Genomic DNA, 26,459 nt, shown 5'->3' with positions numbered 1-26,459 from the left:
TGCTGTGGCTCGATTGAGAGCTTTCCAGCTTGAGAACCTCTCAAAGCGATGAGAGCCGAGTTGAGCTTCAGAAATCTTAGTGGCAAAGGCAGTGACGTCTGCTTGAATCTTTGCATCTGTTTGAGGCTCTACAAGGTCAAAATTGATTGTCTCAGACTCACTTGAGTTTGCTTGGGTCAGGAAAGGTGGACATGAGAACCAACTGGTGTGCTTTAAGAGTGCAGCTAGTATGGGCCTGGTTGCATGGTCTGCTGGACTGCTGTTGGTGTTTACATAACACCACTGGATGGGTAGAATTCCTGATGTGAGTTACCCTGTTGGCAACATACACATAGAATCTTTTGGTGACATTGTGGATGTAACCGAGAACTATCTTCCTGTTTGTGTAAAACTCTGATCAGTTCATACATCTCAACAGCTAGCACAGCCTCACACAGTTCTAGGCGTGGGATAGTGTTGGCCGGCTGAGGGGCCAATTTTGATTTCCCCAAGATAAATCCAACATGGCATTGACCTTTCAGAGTCAATAACTCTCAGGTAGGCTACCACTCCTATGGCTACTGTAGAGGCATCCGAGAAGATGTGCAGCTCTCTTCTTTGAGTGGTAGACAAGGAGACTGGGGTGTTCATCCTGTACTCAGTTATGTTTTCTATCTGGGTTGTTATCTTCATACCAGAGAAACCTTAAGTAATCTCTGTGATCCTCACGTACACCAAAACAGTAAATCATTTGTTACACATCTGCCGTTAGTGCAATACAATCCTTGCGGAAGCGCATTAGGACGCCCAAGAGTGTGTTGTTTAAGTCTGGACCACTGAGCAGAACGTTGTTAACTGACACTCCTTGACGCTTAGCATTGGAGTCAAACACTACTCTTGTATGTTCAGGCTTTTGTGGATAGTGAAGTCCAAATATGGGCAGATACCAGTGTTCTTTGTCTCCCTCTAGTGGTGGAGAAGGTTTGACTTGGTCGTTATCAGCATCTTTTGCATGAAGAATAAAATGACGTGAGCTGCATGTGTCCATCTATAGACTCCACCATGAAGTTGACGGCTCTCCTGCCTGAAGTCTCTGTTACCCCAGAACAGGTCTTCATGGTATATGGAGCAGAGTTGTCATTGATGTTGAAGAGATTCAAAAACGCTGTCTTGGCCAGAGATTTGCTGCTCTGTTTTATCAAGCACTACATACATATTGACGACTCTCTCTATTGTCCCAGCTGGATAAGATTTGACTAGGCATATTTTTGACTAAAATACATTTTGATTTGTTTAACACTTTTTTGGTTACTACATGATTCCATATGTGTTATTTCAAAGTTGTGATGTCTTCACTATTATTTCACAATGTAGAATATAGTAAAAAATAAAGAAATCCCCTTAAAGAATATATAAAGAAAGATAATTGTAGCCCTAGGAAGAATAAATAAAAACAATTGTGTAATGTACTGTAGTCTCCACGAACTATGAAATGCGTTATGTAGACAATAGTAAAGGCCTACTGTTGGCTACATGAGAAAAGGGTCTTTCTGACTCCAAATACACCAGTATCCTAAAGAATTAAGAGAAAACAAGCATAGGAAAGGGTTTTGGCATTAATAAAATTTAAAAAACAATGTAAGGCTTCTATTATAATATAATTATTTTGGTGACAACCTGGTTGATTAACAATATTTGGTGTTATCATGTTTTTTTTTATATATATATATATATATATATATATATAAAAACATGATAACACCAAATATATATATATATATATATATAAGTATTATTATGGGGACAACAAAAAGGCAGTTGCTCATCAAGCATTACTCAAATAACTTTGAAAAGATTGTTACAAAGTTTGACACCCGAAAAAGTTTGTTCCAATGAATGAAGTTGCACAATAATGTGTCTTTTCCTACGTATTAACTAGCACAAAATGCGTATCTTTTCACACAAATTAAGCCACATTAAAACCCACAAAAATACTTGAAATATTCGAAATTATTTTCGTACATATTTGGACGAAATGAGTGTGAGATTGTGTTGCAACACAACAAACCAATGTACAAACGTGTTTTACACCATTGGTTGAAACAATGCGATTATTAAAAACCACTTTACATCTTCAAAATGCAGGTAAAACTAGAATTGTGATTTCATGGATTATCCTTCCTTGCATCTATAGTTCTGTGAGAACTCCATCTCTCAGCTATTTGCAAAAAGAGTGTTTGAGTGTGTGCTTTGGTTTAGTTTGAACTTCAGAGTTCCCCTTTAGAAAGTCGGTCTATAAAAAAATGAATGCATAAAAGAATGAATGGATGAATGCAGGCATGCGTGAATAAATGATTTAAGTGAATGAAAACAATATGAGAATAGTTGTACGTATTTTTATTTAATTGTATTATAAATAAAACACAAATAAATAAATACATTGTGTATACATAAATATCCATCTACCAATATATATAAAATAAATAAATCAGTCATTCAGTCAATCGAGCAGCCGACCAGTCAGTCAGTCAGTATAAATATCAGCCATCAATATGTTAGCCAGCCTGAGGAATATGTCACGTCTCCAATGATGATTATGTGGTTCTCCTCACGGCTTGACTCTGCTGTCAATGAATTTCTTGAACTGCACCAAGTTTTCGCGGATCTCCTTTCGCACAATCTCCCATGCGCATGCGCTGTGTTCCTGGAGAGCGAGACAAGATAAACATTTTACGTCAGTCAACTCAACCACTGCAGGTGTTGTTGATCCAGCGCATCCATCGACAGAAAAACGGCACTTGGCAATTCCAAGTTTCAAATGTGAGTTGTGGCATTGAAATGCGTCCTATTTGTGGTGATCTAGAACTTTTGCTGGGATTAATTTAGCCTCTATTCGAGGACATTTGATATTGGACCCACCTTCTCTTTCAAGACGGTGTTCAGCTTGTTGAAATATGTTTTCAGAGTAACCGACCCTCCATCTCCAGAGGATTCCCAAACACCGCCTACGACCTGGAGACAATATAAAATGCTCGTTATGAAAATATATATATTTTTTTATTGTAGTGTAGAAATTATGTATATACCAATGCCCAAGATTGTCTGCCCCAAAATCTGTACACCACATTAGTAACACGTTCATAACATTGAGTTTCACCCCGTTTTACCCTCACAACAGCCTAAATTCGTCAGGGGCATGTGTTCCACGGCGATACTGGCCCATGTTGACTCCAATACTTCCCACAGTTGTGTCATGTTGGCTTGATGTCCAATGGGTGGTGGACCATTGTTCATACACAAGGGAAACGGTTGAGCATGAGAAAGCCAGTGGCGTTGCAGTTCTTGACACATTCAAACTGGTGCGCCTGGCACCTACATCCATACTCCTACATCCAGACATATTTGTTCTTGCACATTCACCCTCTGAATGGCACACGTACACAATCCATGTCTCAATTGTCTCAAGGCTTAAAAATCCTTCTTTAACCTATCTCCGCCCCTTCCTCCACACCAATAGGAGTGGGTCTAACAAGTGAGGGATCATTGCTTTCACCTGGATTCAGCTGGCCAGTCTATGTCATGGGAAGAGCAGGTGCTAATGTTTTGTTCACTCAGTGTATAACCTATAGACTACACAAGAGGGATCGTACTTACACATAACTCTAACTGTTGAACTTGACGATATATGACGTTTTGGAACATGTTAAGTTGTATTTTGTTCCACGTGACAGACGTCAGACTGTTGTTATATAATTGTTCCACATATCGCATAGCCTCCAATGCAACCACAGAGACGTCCTCACCCTGAATAAAATAAAACAGGGTTTTAGGCATTGGGTGTCTAAATAAATGGTTAAACTTCCAATTTACCATACTGTACTTTAATTATACTGTACTTTAGTTTATCAATATACTGATGTGTATCCTACCTCTGTGTTCTTGTAAAGATCCTCTGGAAACATTTGTTCTACGTTTTCTTCTGCACACATAAGTGGAAAGAGTCCACCCTGAAATAGAATTCATATCAATATCAAGAAGTAAACTATATTGTGATAGTAACCTTAAATGAAACATTGTGGTACAGAAAGTTAAAGTATTGCTTAAAAATAAAATGTGCTATAATGCAAAATAGAAATAGAAATATTATTGCGAATTTTCGTCATAAATTTGTGCACACCAAATAGCGGACTGGTGCAGTTTATTTTCCTCACCATATCTGAGAGCAGGTTTATGCTCACATCGTTCAGCTTCCCCAACCTAAACTGCGTCCACCTGCAAGGTTTTGCTGCTGCTGTGCCTTGGCAGAACAGAGTCAGGCAAATGCTCAACCATTTCAATACAGCCATGTTTCTTTAATACGAACTTGGAATGGAACAGCTATTAAAAATGATTAACGACGGATTATCTTAATCTTGATTGATATGATACCTAGACTGTTGAAGTTGCCCATTTTATATAACCCAAGTATCGCTACGTAAAGGTATCAAAATCCCTTTGTGGTGAAGAAGGTGTTTCATGGTTCAGACTTTCGCTTCCCTTTATAAGCCCCAATTTTAGGGGGTAATTCTTAATTATGCTATTGTAAAACTAATCAGAAAATGTTTGCCTATCAAGTTAACAGTTTTCATATGTAGAGAATTGCATTGGAGCAATGCATTTCATGCTAACATATTCAGCAGGTGTTAAAATGTAGGCCATATTGAATATTAAAAACTAAGAAAATCGTGGCTGATTTGTTATTTCTATAATACAATGGTACAGGGCTCTCTCCTATGAAATGAGGGCCATGTTTAGTAAATATGCTGTAGTTTTGGACATTGCACACCACATTTTTCAGATTCTGTGTAGAAAGGTATTTTTGATAGGAGTGGCATGGATATCCATTTTTGCTCACACTCGTTTAATCTGTTGTCGACTCTTTTCATCCGGTAGTGCAGTCTGAATCATTACTGTTCAGTGTTAATATTGCAAATCTTTTAAATAACAAAACGTTTTATTAATAGAGTGACTGGTAATGTTGAATGAAGACTAAAGCCGCCGCCTCTAAAATCGAGAGTAGAGTGCGGTGGTATTGCGGTGGTGTTGCCAGCATGCTGGGGAATTCCTTTTCCTTTTCTCTTATGCGCTTCATTCTTATTAAATTGATTCGGTAAATTCCAAGAGGTCCTTTTAAAGTTGGTTAATTTTTGTTTAAAAAAAGAGTTATGTGCCCTAAATTTGCCTTGACGATAATGTGCGAATTTAACCGAATGCTAATGATGGTTGTAGCTATATTTTTCAAAACTTTTTTAAACCATGAAAATCCCATTCAGATCATATGACAATGATGACTACGACGTTAATTGGAGGTGTAGGTTTCTGATTATGCCGTTTTTATGTTAAGCCTTTATATTAGGTTACCTTGTAACCTAATGTCATTTGATTGTGCTAGATTTTTGGCCAATCAGCAAATTAATGATTGTTTTCAAACTTGAGATGAATTTCACTGTATTTGTGCTGTTAGTTAATTACACATGTTGTTAAATGTGTCAACAGGTTTATTTCGGCAGCCTACAGTCGTGGTATGAAATAAATATATTACATCTGCTCATTTGTAGTGCATAGACTCCACTATGCTGTTGTTTTGAACTGCATATTGCATATAAACAAATGAATGCATGAAAGGCTGAACGGATGAATGCATGGATGAATGAATATGTAAATGAATACAAAACAATATGATAATAGATGCATGTTTTTTTATTTAATTTTAATATCAATAAATGACAGAATAAAAGAATACATAGCCTTCACATGTACATAAATCAGTCAGTCAGTAAATATATCATCCATCAATCTATTAGCCAGCCTCAGGTACATGTCACATGTCTCTGATGATGATGTGGTTGTCCAACAGACCGCTTCTTCCTCACTGCTTGAGTCTGCAGTGGATTTCGTCACAGCTTAACTCTGCTGTCGAGGAATTTTTTTAACTGCACCTGTTTGTAGCAAACCTCAACCCCACGATCTTACATGCTCATGTGCTGTGTTCCTGGAGCTCAGACAATACATTCATTCTTAAGGCAACTCCACCACAGCAGGTGACGCGCTAACGCATCCTTCGACTAAAAACGGCGTTTGGAAGTTCCATGTTTCACATGTGAGTTGTGGCAGCAAAATTCATCCGATTTGTGGTGATCTTTTCCTGTGATTAATTTATCCTCTTTTCGAGGACATTTGACATTGGACCCACCTTCTGTTTCAAGACGGTGTTCAGCTTGTCGACATATGTTTTCATGGCGCGTTACCAGAAGTAACCGACCCTCCATCTCCAGAGGATGCCCCAACACCACACCCGACCTGGAGACAATATAAAATGGTGGATAAGTGAAATAGTTCTGTATTAAGTCAAGTTCTGACAATATTGTGCAAAACATCATTTAGATTCAATTACAAATTAAAGACCTGTGTCAAGTATTGTCTGCCCCCCAAATATAGCTTAGACTACCACGAGGGATCATACTTACGCATTTCCCTAGTTTCTTAACTTAACTAGGTCATCTGTTTTTGAACAGGTTCAGTGTTTCCTTGTTCCACGTGACAGGAGTCAGGCCATTAAATAATTGGGCCATATGTCCCAAAGCCTCTAATGCAACCACAGAGATGTCCTCGCCCTGCATGATAGAAAACAGGGTTTTAGGCATTAGGGTGTCTCATAAATTCCATGGTTAAACTTCCAATTTATCATTTTGAAATTGTAAAAAATCATATGCTATATTTTAGGCTATCAAAATCTTGCTATATGATACTGAAGTGTATCCTGCCTGTGTGTTCTTGTAAACATGCTGTGGAAACATGCGCTCGACTTTTCCTTTAGACACAGAGCTGGAACGTGTCCACCCTGAAATAAAGTAATAGCAATGTCAAAAAGTGAACTGTATTGGAATAGTAACCTTACATTAAACGTTGTGGTACAGATAGTGAAAGCATTGGTTACATGAAATGTGTTATAATGAAATAAAATAAATGTAGGCCTAATAATGAGATGTATTGAGCATCAAATTGTGTTCACCAAAGAGCGGACTGGTGCAACATTTAGCGGGTTGGTGCATAAACTGTGTCCACTTGCACCGGTCGGAGTCTGCTGTGCCTCGGCAGAACAGAGTCAGGCAGATACTCAACTATTTCAATAGAACCATGTTTCTTTTGATATCATTTAAGTGTAGCAGACTTTCGAAATGATTAACAACCAATTATCCCTGGTACCACTGTACTTTGAGGTATAAAACATTCCTTTGTGTTGAAGAAGGCTACATGGTTCAGGCTTTCGCCTCGTTTTATAAACCGATTTTTTTAGTGGGAAATTCTTAATTATGCTATTGTGAAATTAATAAGAATTATTTTTTTTGTCCAGCAAGTTAACAGTTTTCATACATGTCTTTGCGGAGAATGTATTGGAGCAATGCATTTCATGAGGTCAGACAGCAGTAAATCAGCAGGCAAAATGTTATATGAAAAACGAATAAAACAGTTGCCTATTTCTACAATGTTGCAGGGCTTAATCTTAGCAACGGAGGGCCATGGTCAACATTGTAGACATTGCTCACCACATTTTTCAGATTCTGTGTAGGGTTAACCAGAACGTTGTTTCAATAGGCGTAGCACAGCGATCATATTTTGCTCACAAGTTAAGTCTGTTGTGACTTTCTTTTAATCTGGCAGTTAAATCTGAAGCATGACTGTTCAGTGTTAATATTGCACATCTTTGAAAAGTAGACACATTTTATTGACAGAGTGACTGATAGTGTTGAATGAAGGCTGAAGCCGACACGCCTCTAAAATCGAGAGTAATATGCTGTAGTATTGGCTTTACTTTTCATTTTCTCTCACGCGGTTCATTCTTAATACATTGATTCGGTAAATTCCAACTTTATACAGTTTGTTCATTTCTGGTTAAAAAAATAGTATTTGCCCCAGATTAGCCTTTATTGGGCGCTTACCAAGACGACGAAAATGATGACGATGATGTTTGAGTTTGGCCTAATGTGAATGAGCAGGAAAGTCACATTGATATGTCGTCTCATATAATGATGCTGTTGATGATGCTGATGTGATGATGACGTCGACGTTCATTGGAAATGTAGGTTTCTGATTACGCAGCTTTTATATTAAGTATTTATCTTATGTAACTGATCAAATGAACTGATCGTGGCATTGATAGAACAACATTGTATGCCTATCAACAAATTAAGTCGTATAGGAGCTCAAAGTACAACGTTCAAAACAGGCCCGCCCTGTCCAGTGTTAAAACACACTTCATTGAAAAATGGCTTTTGAATATAACTGCATTTTGAGAAGATACATTTGACTTGTTTTTAGGGCTTTCCTTAATGGATTCGTAGGCTATAGGACTAATAGTACTGACATCCATATGACCTGAGCATGTTTAATACAAATCTGAATGTTCACACATCGACAGACTTGGCTACAGAATGAGCACTCCGATTAATAATATTTAAAAGTATACAATGTTTATTAGCTTAACATTTGATGATTTTCAAATAGATACATCAATACATTCATAAATAGGCATACATAAATAAATAACATTGATAAATAAATAAATAAATAAATAAATGTATAATATTGCTGTTTGACGTTGCACATTACATGATTGTAGAATAGTAGGCTTTTAAAATCAAGCACAATTCTAAAACTCAATTGTAAAAAAGTTCTGCAAGTTCAAATTCATGTTCTGTTGGCCCACAGAAGGCTATCAGAGTTGTGTTCCAGAATGAACTGTAGGCTGTATGGAGGGTAATATTGGTAATGAAGGGTAAAATTGTCCAAATTGTCTATTTGTGTTTAACCTATAGTCTACCTTTTCTTTTAGGACTCCTGCAATGTGCCCAAAGTACGTATTCAGTCCTTCTGCCCTGATGAGATAATCACTTGTATCCACAAATTTGGATATCACATCATAGAATTACATGGATATATCTTATGTAAAATGTTGAAGTTGTCAAGGGGAACTAGGTGTGTGAGGATTGGAATCAGGCGCAGAGAGTTCCACGGGGAAAAGTGCACTTTAATACGGCACAAACAAACAAGCCCACAACACAGGGCGCGAAATATATGGACCACCCAAAACCACAGGGTACCAGGTTCAGAACACGAACACACCTAACTAACGCACACACGTAACACAAAATTAATCCCGCACAAAACAAGGGCGTGTAAACCTACTTTTAAATAAGGAAGCCCATCAAACACACACAAATAGACACAGGTGCAACTAATAAGACAAAACAAACATACAACGAAAAAGGGATCGGTGGCGGCTAGTAGGCCGGTGACGACGACCGCCGAGCACCGCCCGAACAGGCAGGGGAGCCAACTTCGGCGGAAGTCGTGACAGAAGTGCACTTCCTTACCTTTGTTGGTATACAGTATTTGTAAGGCCTTAACCATGCATTTTTCAGACAATGTCAGGAATAAGCGTGTTCCATAAAAATTTTCCTCTCAGTGTAAATTGGTTTTGTGAATTAAGAATTTGTCTTATATATTTATTACAACAAGATTTCTCAAGTAAGCCCACGCCTTCCATTCTGAGTTCTGGATAAACTTTGTGATCATTCCCAAAACTCAAATGAGTTTTCATTAGTGTAGTTAGACCACTGGGAATGGCTTTGGTCACAGAAATACACTCTCTGAAAAGTATTGGAAACTCGTTCAATGTTATAAATTGTTCATATGTGAGAATATTACCCTTGTTGTCGAAAATATCAAGAACAAAGTCAATATTCCTCTCATGCCAGCTGGGGTAGAACAATGACTTATTTCTTATAGTTATGTCTGAATTATTCCACAAAAGAGCTTTATGTGGGGAAAAATTGTTCAGGAAACATATTTTCCAGGCCATTAAAGCTTGTTGGTGAAATTTAGCCAATTTAGCAGGTAATCTTTCAGGAATAAAATTACATTTCAGTAAAAATTTAAGACCTCCCAATTTATTAAATACATTATTTGGAATGAAATACCATATTTAATCAGTATTGATCAAACATTCTTTCAACCAGTTTATCTTGAAAGTGTTATTTATGAGGGGTTCACAAAACGAGACAGTCCCTCTGCCTTGGACAGTAGTACTCTCCCAAGTATAGAAAGATCTCTTTGTAGCCAATTGTTACATATATTTTTAGTTCTCTTAATTTTAGAAGAGAAATTAAAATGTTGTCTGACTAAGTGTTTTTTTGACAGATGTATTCCTAAATATTTAACACAGTACTTTACAGGAATATTTTCTATTTATTTTTCATCAGAGTCAAATAAACATACGATTTCACATTCAGAAACATTCAGCATTAATCCTGATATTGAATATATCTGCGTTTTCTGTGAAAAATAAGGTGAGAATCTCTCTCACTTGTTCTTTGAATGTAAATTTGTGTCAGAATTTTGGGAAAACCTTGCAAAAATACTTATTTACCATTATGAACACTGCCTATGTTTTTGACATGAAATATATCATATGTTACTTTTGCAATGATAACAAGACCACTGAAATGATTGTTGTTTTTTAAATTCTGGTTGCCCAATACTTCATACGCAAACAAAAATTCCAAAATTCAATACCAAAATTACAGATTTTTCTGATTGAATTCAACTATCTTATTAAAACAATAACCCTGGTGAATAACAACAAGAATAACATCTCCCTGAATCATTATAATAAGATTCTTTCAGAGTAAATACAATTGCACAATTTTTTGTATTTTTAAAATAATTGTATTTATATTTTTTGTATGTTTGAGTATTTTCTTGTTAATACCTGTGTTTTGTTTTGTTAGACATGTTTGATGTAGCAATGTAAGTTGATTTTTGTATAAAAATAATAATAATAACAATAATCACTTGTATCCACACTGCCCATCATCTGCCAGAAAGAAAAAGGCAGGCGATGAATAATAATAAAAATGCCACAATACCACAATTAAACAGTTAACCTATCTGTGTTGGCATAGTAACTCACACATTTGCTCTCTTCAATCTGACGGTATACAATATTCTGAAAATTCTCCAACTTCTGTTGGTCCCACTTAGTAGGCAGGTCGTCAGCTCCAAACAATGTGTCGATGTTCTTCAATGTCTCATAAATAGCCATAGCACCACTGCTACTCAACTGAAACGGACAAGAACAATAATAAAACTAAAACAAATGTCAGTTTAAAGTCTACTTCTACTTTCTAATCCTAACGGTTGCAAATACTCTCATGTACCTCCTGTATATAGCCTCGTTATTGTTATTTTATTGTGATAGTTATTTTATTTTATTTTTTTATTTTTTTTAGCAACGATTTTCTTACTTACTTTAAAAAAACTGCATTGTTGGTTAAAGGCTTGTAAGCATTTCACCGTACGGTCTTACACACCTGTTGTATTCAGCGTACGTGACAAATATAATTTTATTCTACATTAAAATTCCTTCAAATAGAGGCTAAATTAATCATAAGAAAAGTTCTAGATCACCACAAATCGGATGCATTTTGCTGCCCCAACTCACATATGAAACTTGGAATTTCCAAGCGCCGTTATGATGTATTCGGATGCCTTGGCGCAGCACCTGCTGTGGTTGAGTTGACTGAAAAAAATGATATTGTATGTTTTCTCTCAGGAAAACAGTACATGCTGCGAATGCTGAGATCGTGTGAGATGAGGTTAGCTACAAACCGGTGCAGTTCAATAAAAGCCGCGAGGAAGACAGCAGAGTCAAGCCGTGAGGAAGAACCATACATAGAATCACAATTGGAGACGTGCCATATTCCTGAGAATGGCTAATAATGTAGATTGATGCCTGACATATTTACTGAATGACTGACAGGCTGCTAGATAGACTGAATGACTTATTTATAAATATTGGTTGACTGATGCATATGCCATGTATTTGTTTATTTAGAACAAATTAAATATTAATTTCATTCATTCATTCATTCATTCATGCAATCATTTGTTTACTGACTTTTTAAAGGGGCCATCAGCAAACAACACCAAAGTAGTCGCTCAACCACAATTTTGGTAAATACAGTGCCTTCGGAAAGTATTCAGACCCCTTGACTTTTCCTACAGTTTGTTAGGTTACAGCCTCATACTAAAAACCTGTTTTCACATTGCCATTATGGGGTATTGTGTGTAGATTGCTGAGGATGCGTTTTGTATTTAATCATTTTTAGAGTACAGCTGTAATGTAACAAAATGTGGAAAAAGTCAAAGGGTCTGAATACTTTCCAAAGGCACTGTAGCTGACAGATGGGGTTGGAGAAAAATAACTACTGTCACACAGCTATAGGTCCAAGGAATGATCACCCATGAGACAAAACTGACATAAACTGACATGGAATTGTTTTAAGATGGTCATATCATGGATCATTTGTCTATTTCATTTAGAATTTTAGAACCCCTTCAGGTGTCTTTTTTTTCTTCAGAATATTGAATTTGGCCAGCCCCATAGAAGCACATTGAAAAACATATTCATAAATGGCAAACAAGACAGTCAAAAAAGGAATAAGGTTTTGACGTGTCTGCCCTATATCTAGGAGATATAAGAAAGCTCAGGAAATATATTTAAAAAATATGACACATATTTAACCCCTTTTTTTTGGTAGGCACAAATCTACCTTCAATCTTCCATTCATTTTTTTTTAACCAGTACTGGTTACCTTTAGACGAGTCCTGTGAAACTTGAAGGGGTTATAGAGCGAAACGAGAATCTCTCCTTTCTACAGTGGGGTCACATTAATTTGTTGCCCAAACAGTTCGGACGCTACAAACAGGAGTTGGCACATCAATGGTACAGACTTCGTGAGGAGACCGATTTGGTCTGACAGACAACGCTCTAGTTCTGCCCACATTCCATTGTGGAAGTGCAACACGGAAGTGCGACATCGGCGGATGCCGAAGATATCTCCAGCTTAAACTGACGGGTTTTGATGGGGATTTTTTCATTACATTACTTAATAACTTCTTCGCCACACTATGTATGGATGGAACATTTCAGATTGTCAGTGATGTGTACGCCAAGGAACTTGGAGCTTTTCACCAGGTCCTGTGATGTGGATGGGGGCGTTCTCCCTCTGCAGCCTCCTGAAGTCCGATCAGCTCCTTTGTTTTGTTGATGTTGTGAGAGAGGTAATCTTCCTGGCACCACTCCACCAGGGCTCTCACCTCCTCCCTGTAGGCTGTCTCATCATTTTCGAGAATCAGGCCCATCACTGTTGTGTTGTGTGCAAACTTAATGATTGAGTCAGACCCAGGGCCCCTAGCTTGGAAAGCACTATGGTGTTGAAGGCTGAGCTGCAGTCAATTAATAGCATTCTTACGTAGGCATTCCTCTTGTCCAGATGGGAAAGGGCAGTGTGCAGTGTGATGGCGATTGGATCTTAATTGGATCTATTGGGGCGGTATGCAAATTGAGTAGATGCAGGGTGTTGAGTAAGGTGAAGGTGATATGATCTTTAACTAGCCTTTCATAAATAGAAGTTGACCGATTATGATTTTTCAACCCGATACTGATTATTGGAGGACCAAAAAAAGACAGATTATTAGGCCAATTTTTAAAAATGTATATATATATATATTTGTAATAATGACAATTACAACAAAGACAATTACAACAATACTGAATGAACAATTAACACGTATTTTAACTTAATATAATACATAAATAAAATCTATTTAGTCTCAAATAAATAATGAAACATGCTCAATTTGGTTTAAATAATGCAAAAACAGTGTTGGAGAAGAAAGTAAAAGTACAATATGTGCCATGTGAAAATGCTAACGTTTAAGTTCCTTCCTCAGAACATGAGATCATATGACAGCTGCTGGTTCAATATTCCCAGTTAATACGTTTTAGGTTGTAGTTATTATTAGGAATTATGACGCATCAACTATTTCTCTCTATACCATTTGTAATTCATGTACATTTGACTATTGGATGATCGAATAGGCATTTTACTATTGCCAGCCTAATCTCAGGAGTTGTCACGATCATCGTAATGATGTGACCAAGGCACAGCGTGAATAGAGTTCCACATATTTTTAATCAACTGAAACTCACTGAAACAAAACAGCAAACAACCAAACTAAATGTGAAGCTACTAGTGTGCACACAGGCACCTAACTGTAGACAAGATCCCACACCAGAAAGTGGGAAACAGGGCTGCCTAAATACGATCCCCAATCAGAGACAATGATAAACAGCTGTCTCTGATTGGGAACCATATCAGGCCAACATAGAAATACAAAAAACCCTAGACCTACAACAACGCTAGACATACAAAACCCTAGACATACAAACCCCAGACATACAACACTAGAGTATCCACCCTAGTCACACCTTGACCTAACCAAAATATATAGAAAACAGAGATATCTAAGGTCAGGGCATGACAGGAGTTGATCGGCTTGAAGTCATAAACAGCTCTGTGAAGCAAGCATTACTAAGAGCTGCTGGCAAATGCAGTAAAGTTTGAATGAATGCTTACGAGCCTGTTGCCGCCTACCACCGCTCAGTCAGACTGCTCTATCAAATCATAGACCTAATTAGTTCAAATCCTAAGCTACACCTTGCTCAGACAGTCTGTGTTTTTCCACTATACAGACACATTGTTTAACCTAATTCTGACTAAAACTACACACATCATCAGATTATAATTTTATGATTCTAATCAATTTCATACAGTTGTAAGGTTTCAGAGTGGAATTATTTTATCATTATCTTTCAACATATACATTATTTTATCAGAATATGAAGGCTGTCACCTGGGACAAGAAAAATCTGGGGCCTCCCGGGTGGCGCAGTGGTTAAGGGTGCTGTAATGCAGCGTCAGCTGTGCCATCAGAGACTCTGGGTTTGCTCCCAGGCTCTGTCGGGAACCGGCCGCGACCGGGAAGTCCATGGGGCGACGCACAATTGGCCTAGCGTCGTCCGGGTTAGGGAGGGCTTGGTCGGTAGGGATGTCCTTGTCTCATCGCGCACCAGTGAGTCCTGTGGCGGGCCGGGTGCAGTGCACGCTAACCAAGGTTGCCAGGTGCCCAGTGTTTCCTCCGACACATTGGTGCGGCTGGCTTCCGGGTTGGTGCGTGCTGTGTTAAGAAGCAGTGCGCTGTGTTAAGAAGATTGTAGCTACTACAACAATTGGACACCGTGAAATTGGGGAGAAAAGGGGTAAAAAAAAAAAAATCTGGACGATTTCCTGAACATTCTAGAACGCCAATTTGAGAACCTTAATGTCTGTGTAAGTAATGAGTCTATTTAAAGTATAGTCCCTGTTTCGGTCAGGGCTATCCAACCCTGTTCATGGAGAGCTACACTCCTGTAGGTTTTCGTTGTAACTAACCTGATTCAGTTTATCAACTAATTAATTGGCTGTGCTAGATTAGGATTGTAGTGAAAACCTAAAGGACCGTATCTTTCCAGGAACAGGTTTGGAGAGCCCTGTTTTAGGTTGATGGGGTTCACCTTGGGGTCATGATAGGGGCTGCACCAAATGTTTGATGTATAATAATAATTTATTATGCTTATGTTGTATCAATAGAAAGGGCTATAAGACACCTCCCCCACTACATTTATTAGGTCCTAGACTACAGATTAGCAATATATATATATTCATTATAAGGTTTAATTTTGTTCCACTATTCCTTTCTAGTCTCTGCCGCCTATAAAGACACGGTCTGAGAGATGTGTGTTATTGCAGTCAAAACAGGGTGTCTGTGAGGAAGCGCCACAAGGCTAAAAGAGATTCATAGACATCGAACCCTGCAGGGGAGTGAAAGAGATAAGAGACTAGTCAGACATACCACTATAAATCAACTTGGGGAGTGGACATTTACTGCTGAGCCTTTAGATAACACTGAAACTATTGTTTGTATAGTTGTGTATGCATGGACTGGTATCATGAGTAGAAGGTAATGACATAGGCAGTGACATCACTAGGGGTTGACTGCAGGCATAATAGAATAACTTGGACCCTTTACTATTTTGCAGATCTTACTCGGAAACATGTGTGCTATGTTCCCGTTGTCGACTTCTGTCTGCAATTGCATTAATAAAGTTTTTGATTGATTTACTTAAAGATATCAAATCAAATCAAATGTATTTATATACAGCAAGCAATGCAGGTGTAGAAGCACGGTGGCTACGAAAAACTCCCTAGAAAGGCCAAAACCTAGGAAGAAACCTAGAGAGGAACCAGGCTATGTGGGGTGGCCAGTCCTCTTCTGGCTGTGCCGGGTGGAGATTATAACAGAACATGGCCAAGATGTTCAAATGTTCATAAATGACCAGCATGGTCGAATAATAATAAGGCAGAACAGTTGAAACTGGAGCAGCAGCACGGCCAGGTGGACTGGGGACAGCAAGGAGTCATCATGTCAAAAAGTCCTGAGGCATGGTCCTAGGGCTCAGGTCCTCCGAGAGAGAGAAAGAGAGAATTAGAGAGAGCACACTTAAATTCACAGAGGACACCGAATAGGACAGGAGAAGTACTCCAGATATAACAAACTGACCCTAGCCCCCCGACACATAAACTACTGCAGCATAAATACTGGAGGCTGCTATTGTCTGAATGCTAATTTCACAAATGAGCCAATGATTGACAAGGAACAAGGAACAAACTCCAACAAAGTGTAGACTACTAACTGTACAAGTGAGTAAATGTATGTGGGCTATTATGTTCAATTAGAGGCTAATGTTTTAATCTTGTCCAACAGGTATCACCTGCCAAGAAACCTGAGAGGAGACTGAAACACTACTTCAAGAAGTTGAATCGGAAGGTTCTGAGAGAAATAGTGAGTTCGGTTTCGAATGGCAATGTGTTTAATACATGGAATTAAATTAATATAAACTTGGCTAAACAGGAGCAGTTTTGAAACACTTTTGTGCTCTGGGGCCATACAGTATGTGTCAAGCGTCTCAGAGCAGTGCTGATCTAGCATCAAGCCTCCTCTGTCCTTATTTATAGTGACCTAAAATGCACAACTGATCAAAAATAAGCACTCCTACTCTGAGAATCTTAATTTATTATTATTATTATATACTGCACCAGGCCTTTCTTTGTTGTTCAAGACAATATGATCATTATAATGGCCAGAAAGTCCAAACCACTAATATTGACATTTTCTTTTGTTTTTCAGAACTACAGTCCACAGTCATGGGAGCTCATTAGGAAAGAGACGAAACGTCATCTGCAACGATTGGTACGCCCTTACCAGTTTATATACAATCATGTGGGACCCTGTTAGTCTCTTTACTATATTTAGATCCATAAATGGTTGTTTTTATTATTATAAATTAATATTTATGTTTTGCATTTCCTTTTTGTACATGTGTTGAATAGAACTGTATTGCCTGTCTACTTATAAAACATGTGGAAAAATGAATATTGAAAATGTGAATAAAAATGTATTTTGTATGAAATCGCCAAATGTCATTATTGTCTAAAACCAATGAGAGTGGATTTATCTAACCATCTGAGGGGATGCAGATTAAACTTGTTGCTGATCGTCAGTCACATGATAATTCTCCTTTAAGTTTATACACCAGATGACCAAAAGGATGTGGACACCTGCTAATCGAACATCTTATTCCCCCCTGTGCTGCTATAACAGCCTCCACTCTCATGGGAAGGTTTTCCACTAGATGAAACTTGGAACATTGCTGTGGGGACTTGTTTCCATTCAGCCACAAACATTAGTGAGGCTGGGCACAGATGTTGGACATTTAGGCCTGGCTCGCAGTCGGCATTCCAAATCATCTCAAATGTTTTCAATAGGGTTGAGATCAGGGCTCTGTGCAGGCCAGTCAGGTTCTTACACGCCGATCTTGGCAAACCATTTCTGTACGGACCTTGCTTTATGCACGGAGTCATTGTCATGCTGAAACAGGAAAGGGTCTTCCCCAAACTGTTGCCAAAGTTGTGTGGTGGATATTATAAAATAACAATTTGCTGGAGCCCAAGTCAAGCTTAGATTTTTTATTTCTCTGAGCTCAGTGGGAATAACAGATTTACACTGCACAGTGTAGGCAGTCTGAATTCCGAAGCAATGAGTGATGAGCACATATTTTTTTAATATAGTTTCCTGTTCTTGGGTGGGACTTTATCTATGCAAGGACACAGATGCAAGCTGGTTTGCAACACAGGATGATACTCCCAAGAATAGGACATGATAATTGGACAGTTTCGCACAGTTTTACAAGGTTAGTCACATACTCAGATGGATGGACGCATACAATTAAAATTTGCCATTACAGTTGGAAGCACAGAATCGTCTAGCATGTCATTGTATGCTGTAGTGTTAAGATTTCCCTTCATTGGAAGCTTACTAGCCCAAACCATGAAAAATAGCAGACAATTTTGACATACTATGCCCTTCATCACTCGGCGGTCCTGTTCTGTGAGCTTGTAAGGCCTATCACTTCGCGGCTGAGCAGTTGTTGCTCTTAGATGTTTCCACTTCACAATAACAGCACTTACAGTTGACCGTTGCCGGCCTAGCAGGTGCAGAAATTTGACGAACTTACTTGTTGCAAAGGTTGCATGCTATGACGGTGCCACGTTGACAGTCACTGAGCTCTTCAGTAAGGCCATTACATTGCCAGTGTTTGTCTACAGAGATTGCATGGCTGTGTGCTTGATTTTATACACCTGTCAGCAACTGGTGTGGCTGAAATAGCCGAATCCACTAAATTGATGGTGTGTCCACATACTTTTGAATATATATAGTGTATATTCTATTTGTTTTGTTTCTTTTTAATGTGTTTTTGTACTTTGTGGGGGGTTACTGTTTTTCTTGTTGGTTTTCATGTGTCAATCACACTGGGGCAGTGGCAGAAGGGGAGATCTGGGTGAGGAGTAGAGGATCATTTGGGGGACCAGGAACTTTTAGCTCCCACTTGCCATTGTGGGATGTTTATTTATAAAGACTTTCCACTGTATTAAACACCTTACTGTATGTCTTACTATAATTGGTGTGAAAATAAGAAAAAACACATGGAAAGGGGAAGGAAAAAAAGATAATAGTTTAGTCCCCCGAACGAGATGGTAGGCAAAACATATAAATAATAATTGATTTAGCTGAGTGATATATCAAAAAGTAATATAACTTTTGAGTGGCATCCTAATACAGTACCTCTCAATGAATAAATTAGGTCAATTCCTTTATGACTTTAGAAAAAAATATGTATTACATAGGCCTACGAGGCAGCCCACAGTCCTTTCATAAATCTTGGAATTCCTGGATAGAATAGATTCTCATGGAGACACTACGCCGTTCTACAAAACGCTACTTTGGCAAAATGAAGCAACTTCAATAGCAAAAGGTTCAAATAACACAGAAGCCTATATTGAATATGGTTTTATTTGAATCCCTTTATCGCTGCTACATTTACTCATTTCAATGTATTGTGGGGTTTTATCGTTTCGGGAAAACAGTACCTGGGAGGTTGTTCGAAATGAAATCCTGTGGATATTCAATAAATTAACCAATCAAATGTATTTATGAAGCTCTTTAGACAGCAGCACGTCACAAAGTGCTACACATAAACCCAGCAACAACAAAAAAACAGCAAGCATATTGAAGAACTTACAGATTCTACTCGAGTCTATGCACTACAAATTAGCAATGTAATATATTTATTTCTTACCACGACTGTAGGCTGCCGAAATAAACCTGTTGACCCATTTAGCAACATTTGTAATTAACTGACTGCACAAATGCATAGAAATTAATCTCAAGTTTGAAAATAATCATTAATTTGTTGATTGGCCAACAATCTTGAACAATCAATGCCATGATCAGGTAACCTAATATAAAGGCTTAACATAAAAACTGCATAATCAGACACCTACACCTCCAATTAACATCATCATCATCCTATGAGTCTACATCTGAATGGGACTTTCATGGTTAAAAAAAAAGTGTAGAAAAATACAGCCATACCTATCATTAGCATCATCGTCATTCACATTAGGTCAAATTCACACATCATCGTCAAGGCTAATGTAGGGCATATACTCTTTTTTAAACAAAAATTAACAAACTTTAAAAAGACCCCTTGGAATTTACCGAATCAATTTAATAAGAATGAAGCGGATAAGAGAAAAGGAAAAGTAATTCCCCAGCATGCTGGCAACACCACCGCAATACCGCCGCACTCTACTCTCGATTTTAGAGGCGGCGGCTTTAGTCTTCATTCAACATTACCAGTCACTCTATTAATAAAACGTTTTGTTATTTCAAACATTTGCAATATTAACACTGAACAGTAAATGCTTCAGACTGCACTACCGGATGAAAAGAGAGTCGACAACAGATTAAACGTGTGTGAGCAAAAATCTCAGTGCTACTCCTATAAAAAAAAAAAACGTTTCTACACAGAATCTGAAAAATGTGGTGTGCAATGTCCAAAACTACAGCATATTTACTAAACATGGCCCTCATTTCATATGAGAGAGCCCTGTACCATTGTATTATAGAAATAAAAATAACCATGGTTTTCTTAGTTTTTAATATTCAATATGGCCTACATTTTGACACCTGCTGAATATGTTAGCATGAAATGCATTGCTACAGTGCAATTCTCTACATATGAAAACTGTTAACTTGATAGGCAAACATTTTCTGATTAGTTTTACAATAGCATAATTAAGAATTACCCCCTAAAATTGAGGCTTATAAAGGGAAGCGAAAGTCTGAACCATGAAACACCTTCTTCACCACAAAGGGATTTTGATACCTTTACGTAGCGATACTTGGGTTATATAAAATGGGCAACTTCAACAGTCTAGGTATCATATCAATCAAGATTAAGATAATCGGTCGTTAAACATTTTTAATAGCTGTTCCATTCAAGTTCTTGTAAAAGAAACATGGCTGTATTGAAATGGTTGAGCATTTGCCTGACTCTGTTCTGCCAAGGCACAGCAGCAGCAAAACCTTGCAGGTGGACGCAGTTTAGGTTGGGGAAGCTGAACGATGTGAGCATAAACCTGCTCTCAGATATGGTGAGGAATTTAAACTGCACCAGTCCGCTATTTGATGTTCACAAATTGATGAGCAAAATTCGCATTGATATTCACATTTCTATTTTTTTTATTATAGCTAATTTTATTTTTAAGCAATACTTTCACTTTCTGTACCACAATGTTTAATTGAAGGTTACTAGCACAATATAGTTTACTTCTTGATATTCATATGAATTCTATTTCAGGGTGGTCTCTTTCCACTTATGTGTGCAGAAGAAAACGTCGAACAAATGTTTCCAGAGGATCTTTACAAGAACACAGAGGTAAGATACACTTCAGTATATTGATAAACTAAAGTACAGTATAATTAAAGTACAGTATGGTAAATTGGAAGTTTAACCATTTATTTAGACACCCAATGCCTAAAACCCTGTTTTATTTTATCCAGGGTGAGGACGTCTCTGTGGTTGCATTGGAGGCTATGCGATATGTGGAACAATTATATAACAACAGTCTGACGTCTGTCACGTGGAACAAAATACAACTTAACATGTTCCAAAACGTCATATATCGTCAAGTTCAAAACTTAGAGTTATGTGTAAGTATGATCCCTCTTGTGTAGTCTGTAGGTTAGACGCAGGTACAAAACATTAACAAGACCTGCAATGATCCCTCACTTGTTAGACCCACTCCTATTGGTGTGGAGGAAGGGGCGGAGACAGGTTAAAGAAGGATTTTTAAGCCTTGAGACAATTGAGACATGGATTGTGTACGTGTGCCATTCAGATGGTGAATGTGCAAGAACAAATATGTCTGGATGTAGGAGTATGGATGTAGGTGCCAGGCGCACCGTTTGAATGTGTCAAGAACTGCAACAGCGCTGGCTTTCTCATGCTCAACCGTTTCCCTTGTGTATGAACAATGGTCCACCACCCAAAGGACATCCAGCCAACATGACACAACTGTGGGAAGTATTGGAGTCAACATGGGCCAGTATCGCCGTGGAACACATGCCCCTGACGAATTTAGGCTGTTGTGAGGGTAAAACGGGGTGAAACTCAATGTTAAGAACGTGTTACTAATGTGGTGTACACTCAGTGTATTTTGGGGCAGACAATCGTGGGCATTGGTATTTAAATCATTTAAACACTTCAAACACACCAAATATTTTCTAATCTTTTCATAACCGTCTCATAAGACAAAATGCATGCCCTCACCAGCATTGTATATTGTCTCCAGGTCGTAGGTGGTGTTTGGGAATCCTCTGGAGATGGAGGGTCGGTTACTCTGAAAACATATTTCAACAAGCTGAACACCGTCTTGAAAGAGAAGGTGGGTCCAATATCAAATGTCCTCGAATAGAGAGAGGCTAAATTAATCCCAGCAAAAGTTTTTGATCACCACAAATAGGACGCATTTCAATGCCACAACTCACATTTGAAACTTGGAATTGCCAAGTGCCGTTTTTATGTCGATGGATGCGCTGGATTAACAACACCTGCAGTGGTTGAGTTGACTGAAACAAAATGTATATCTTGTACGCTCTCCAGGAACACAGCGCATGCGCATGGGAGATTGTGCGAAAGGAGATTCGCGAAAACTTGGTGCAGTTGAAGAAATTCATTGACAGCAGAGTCAAGCCGTGAGGAGAACCACATAATCATCACTGGAGACGTGACAGATTGATGGCTATATATATATATATACTGACTGACAGACTGGCCGGCTGCCCGAGTGACTGAATGACTGATTTATTTATTTATTTATATATATTGGTAGACTGATATTTATGTGTACACAATGTATTTATTTATTCGTGTTTTATTTATAATACAATTAAATAAAAAAAATACATACAACTATTCTCATATTGTTTTTTTCATTATCTTATATAATAATTAATTCATGCACTCATTTCTAAATCTGGACACAATTGACATCTTGCCTGACCATACCATTTTTATTTGAATACATAGAGCGGTCGTTTCGGGTGCAGTGCTTGCAAGAGAATTTGTACATCAACATTCAACACATTCATTTGTTATTTGAAGACACTCATTATCAACAGGTCGGTAAAGGCTGTAACTTTTAAAGTAGCCAAAGAATTGTGTAGCACATTAATTTACATACATTTATTTTTCCCAAAAGAGAGAGATGGTTTTGACAGCATATGTCATTTAATATCAAGTGAGAAGGGTACTGTATTTGCTCATTCTAGTCAAACTCTGCCATGGAACAAAAGGCACCAGGATTACCTAGGAAATTTAATTTTCAGACAGACAACGAATGACTCTGAATGCACGAGTATGGTTTTTTGCTAGCAATTTAAAATGTATTATTTGATATGACAATACCACTTACTTACTTACTACATTGAATCGTTTCAAACAGTTGTTCTACCATTCTATACGTTTTCATGGAGACACTTCATCGTTCTGCAAAACCCTACTTTAGCTAAATGAATCTACTTCTAATAGCAAAGGCTTAAAATAACACAAAAGCCTACACTGAACAGTCATGCTTCAGATTGAACTGCCAGATTAAATGAAAGTCACAACAGATTTAACTTGTGAGCAAAATGTGATCGCTATGCTACGCCTATTGAAACAACTTTCTGGTTAACCCTACACAGAATCTGAAAAATGTGGTGAGCAATGTCTACAATGTTGACCATGGCCCTCATTTGCTAAGATTAAGCCTTGCACCATTGTATAAATAGGCATCTGTTTCATCAGTTTTTCATATTCAATATTGTCTGCTGAAAAACTGCTTTCTGAACTCATTAAATGCATTGCTCCAATGCAATTCTCCGCAAAGGCATGTATGAAAACTGTTAACTTGCTGGACAAAAAAATCATTCTAATTAATTTCACAATAGCATAATTAAGAATCACCCACTAAAAAACGGGCTTGTTAAGGGAAGCTAAAGCCTGAACCATGCAGCCTACTTCACCACAAAGAAATGTTTTATACCTTCAAGTTCATCGATAATTCGGTTAATTATATAAAATGGACAACTTTACCAATGTAGGTATCATATCGAATCAAGATTAAGATAATCGGTTGTTAATCATTTCGAAAATCTGTTACTCTTAAATGATATCAATAGAAACATGGTTCTATTGAAATAGTTGAGTATCTGCCTGACTCTGTTCTGCCGAGGAACAGCAGACTCCGACCGGTGCAAGTGGACACAGTTTATGCACCAATCCGCTCTTTGGTGAACACAATTTGATGCTCAATACATCTCATTATTAGGCCTACATTTATTTTATTTCATTATAACACATTTAATGAAAACCAATGCTTTCACTATCTGTACCACAACGTTTAATGTAAGGTTACTATTCCAATACAGTTCACTTTTTGACATTGCTATGACTTTATTTCAGAGTGGACACGTTCCAGCTCTGTGTCTAAAGGAAAAGTCGAGCGCATGTTTCCAGAACATGTTTACAAGAACACACAGGCAGGATACACTTCAGTATCATATAGCAAGATTTTGATAGCCTAAAATATAGCATATGATTTTTTACCATTACAAATTGGAAGTTTTACCATGGAATTTGTGAGACACCCTAATGCCTAAAACCCGGTTATCTTTTATTCAGGGCGAGGACATCTCTGTGGTTGCATTAGAGGCTTCGGGATATATGGTCCAATTATTTAAAGGCCTGACTCCTGACTCCTGTCACGTGGAACAAGGAAACACTGAACCTGTTAAAAAACAGATGACCTAGTTAAGTTAATAAGAAATGAGAAATTAGTTAGTATGATCCCTCGTGGTGTAGCCTAAGCTATATTTGGGGGGCAGACATTAATTAATTGGCACATGTATATCATTTGTGATTCAATCCAAATTATTTTTTGTATGATATATTCAGAACTTTACCTAATACGGAACTAATTCACTGACCACCATTAGATATTGTCTCCGGGTCGGGTGTGGTGTTGGGGCATCCTCTGGAGATGGAGGGTCGGTTACTTCTGGTAACGCGTCATGAAAAAATATGTCGACAAGCTGAACACCGTCTTGAAACAGAAGGTGGGTCCAATATCAAATGTCCTCGAAAAGAGGCTAAATTAATCACAGGAAAAGTTCTAGATCACCACAAATCGGATGACTTTTGCTGCCACAACTCACATGTGAAACATGGAACTTCCAAACGCCGTTTAAGTCGACGGATGCATTAGCGCTGCACCTGCTGTGGTTGAGTTGCCTTAAGAATGAATGTATTGTATGTGCTCAAAGAACACTGCGCATGCGCATGTGAGATCGTGGGGCTTAGGTTTGCTACAAATGTGGGCAGTTAAACAAATTGCTGAGTGAGGAAGAAGCGGTCTGTTGGACAAACCACATAATCATCCTCAGAGACATGTGACATGTACCTGAGGCTGGCTAATAGATTGATGGATGATATATTTACTGACTGACTGATTTATGTACATGTGAAGGCCATGTATTTATTTATTCTGTAATTTATTTATATTTAAATTAATGAAAAAAAACATGCATCTATTATCATAATGTTTGTATTCATTTACATATTCAGTCATCCATGCATTTATCCATGCAGTCTTTCATGCATTCATTTGTTTAGGCAATATGCAATTCAAAACAACAGCATAGTGGAGTCTATGCACTACAAATGAGCAGATGTAACATATTTATTTCCTACCACGACTGTCGCCTGCCGAAATAAACCTGTTGACACATTTAACAACATTTTTAATTAACTGACTGCATAAGTACAGTGAAATTCATCTCAAGTTTGAAAACAATCATTCATTAGTTGATTGGCCAAAAATATAGAACAGTCAATGCCATTATCAGATAGTTCATTGTTACAAGGTAACCTGATATAAAGACAACATGAAAACTGCATCATCAGAAACCTACATCTCCGATTAACGTCGTAGTCATCATCGTCATCCTATGATTCTATATCTGAATGGGACTTTCGTGGTTAAATAAAAGTATAGAAAAATATAGCTACAACCATCCTTAGCATCATCGTCATTCACATTAGGTCAAATTCATACACCATCGTCAAGGCTAATTTAGGGCATATACTCTTTTTTTAAACACAAAGGAACAAACTTTAAAAAGAACCCTTGGAATTTACCGAATCAATTTAATAAGAATGAAGCGCATAAGAGAAAAATAAGAGAAAAGGAAAAGTAATTCCCCAGCATGCTGGCAACACCACCGCAATACCACCGCACTCTACTCTCGATTTTCGAGGCGGCGGCTTTAATCTTCATTCAACATTACCAGTCACTCTATTAATAAAACGTGTATTTTTAAAAATATTTTGAATATTAAAAATGAACAATAATGCGTCATATTGAACTACCGGATGAAAAGAGTGTCGACAACAGATTAAACGTGTGTGAGCAAAAATTCATCTCCATGCTACTCCTATCAAAATACATTTCTACACAGAATCTGAAAAATGTGGTGTGCAATTTCCAAAA

At 37.8% G+C, this 26,459-nt stretch overlaps 3 protein-coding genes across 3 annotated transcripts in view; 2 read left to right on the top strand and 1 right to left on the bottom strand.

Moving 5' to 3' along the window:
- LOC115110858 (interferon a3-like) overlaps positions 1 to 18,219 on the top strand; it is a 115,315-nt gene extending 97,096 nt beyond the window's left edge. The window contains exons 6-10 of the mRNA XM_029636783.2: positions 14,762 to 14,785; positions 15,192 to 15,254; positions 16,729 to 16,806; positions 17,152 to 17,214; positions 18,178 to 18,219. Of these exons, the coding sequence (XP_029492643.1) occupies positions 14,762 to 14,785; positions 15,192 to 15,254; positions 16,729 to 16,806; positions 17,152 to 17,214; positions 18,178 to 18,219 (270 nt within the window). The remainder of the gene's footprint in view (positions 1 to 14,761; positions 14,786 to 15,191; positions 15,255 to 16,728; positions 16,807 to 17,151; positions 17,215 to 18,177) is intronic.
- On the bottom strand, positions 2,360 to 4,385 carry LOC115110137 (interferon a3-like). Its single transcript, XM_029635538.2, has 5 exons — positions 4,191 to 4,385; positions 3,909 to 3,986; positions 3,634 to 3,783; positions 2,899 to 2,991; positions 2,360 to 2,683 (listed from the first exon to the last, which is right to left on the bottom strand). Exons 1-5 carry the CDS (start codon positions 4,323 to 4,325, stop codon positions 2,588 to 2,590), a joined length of 552 nt encoding a protein of 183 aa, XP_029491398.1. The 5' UTR covers positions 4,326 to 4,385; the 3' UTR covers positions 2,360 to 2,587.
- Positions 18,220 to 20,826: 2,607 nt separating the features above from the next.
- Positions 20,827 to 22,819, top strand: LOC115109855 (interferon a3-like). The gene is made up of 5 exons (XM_029635102.2): positions 20,827 to 21,020; positions 21,227 to 21,304; positions 21,430 to 21,579; positions 22,221 to 22,313; positions 22,532 to 22,819. The coding sequence occupies exons 1-5, from the start codon at positions 20,886 to 20,888 to the stop codon at positions 22,625 to 22,627; spliced, it is 552 nt and encodes a 183-aa protein (XP_029490962.1). The 5' UTR covers positions 20,827 to 20,885; the 3' UTR covers positions 22,628 to 22,819.
- Positions 22,820 to 26,459: the final 3,640 nt, after the last annotated feature.

The sequence above is a fragment of the Oncorhynchus nerka genome, linkage group LG26 (assembly GCF_034236695.1).
Source record: "Oncorhynchus nerka isolate Pitt River linkage group LG26, Oner_Uvic_2.0, whole genome shotgun sequence".
Classification (NCBI taxonomy): Eukaryota; Metazoa; Chordata; class Actinopteri; order Salmoniformes; family Salmonidae; genus Oncorhynchus; species Oncorhynchus nerka.
The sequence above is the reverse complement of the archived record's forward strand: the minus strand, read 5'-3'. Positions and strand labels throughout refer to the sequence as shown.

What these genes read in the sequence shown, in the direction of transcription:
- LOC115110137 (XM_029635538.2), bottom strand. Translation starts at nt 4,325, where the DNA reads ATGGCTGTATTGAAATGGTTGAGCATTTGCCTGACTCTGTTCTGCCAA. An exon ending in TTCAACAGTTAGAGTTATGT is followed by an intron (nt 2,992 to 3,633) that starts GTAAGTACGATC and finishes TATTGTCTCCAG; the next exon opens with GTCGTAGGCGGTGTTTGGGA. An exon ending in ACACCGTCTTGAAAGAGAAG is followed by an intron (nt 2,684 to 2,898) that starts GTGGGTCCAATA and finishes CTCGCTCTCCAG; the next exon opens with GAACACAGCGCATGCGCATG.
- LOC115109855 (XM_029635102.2), top strand. Translation starts at nt 20,886, where the DNA reads ATGGCTGTATTGAAATGGTTGAGCATTTGCCTGACTCTGTTCTGCCAA. An exon ending in ATCTTTACAAGAACACAGAG is followed by an intron (nt 21,305 to 21,429) that starts GTAAGATACACT and finishes TATTTTATCCAG; the next exon opens with GGTGAGGACGTCTCTGTGGT. An exon ending in ACACCGTCTTGAAAGAGAAG is followed by an intron (nt 22,314 to 22,531) that starts GTGGGTCCAATA and finishes TACGCTCTCCAG; the next exon opens with GAACACAGCGCATGCGCATG.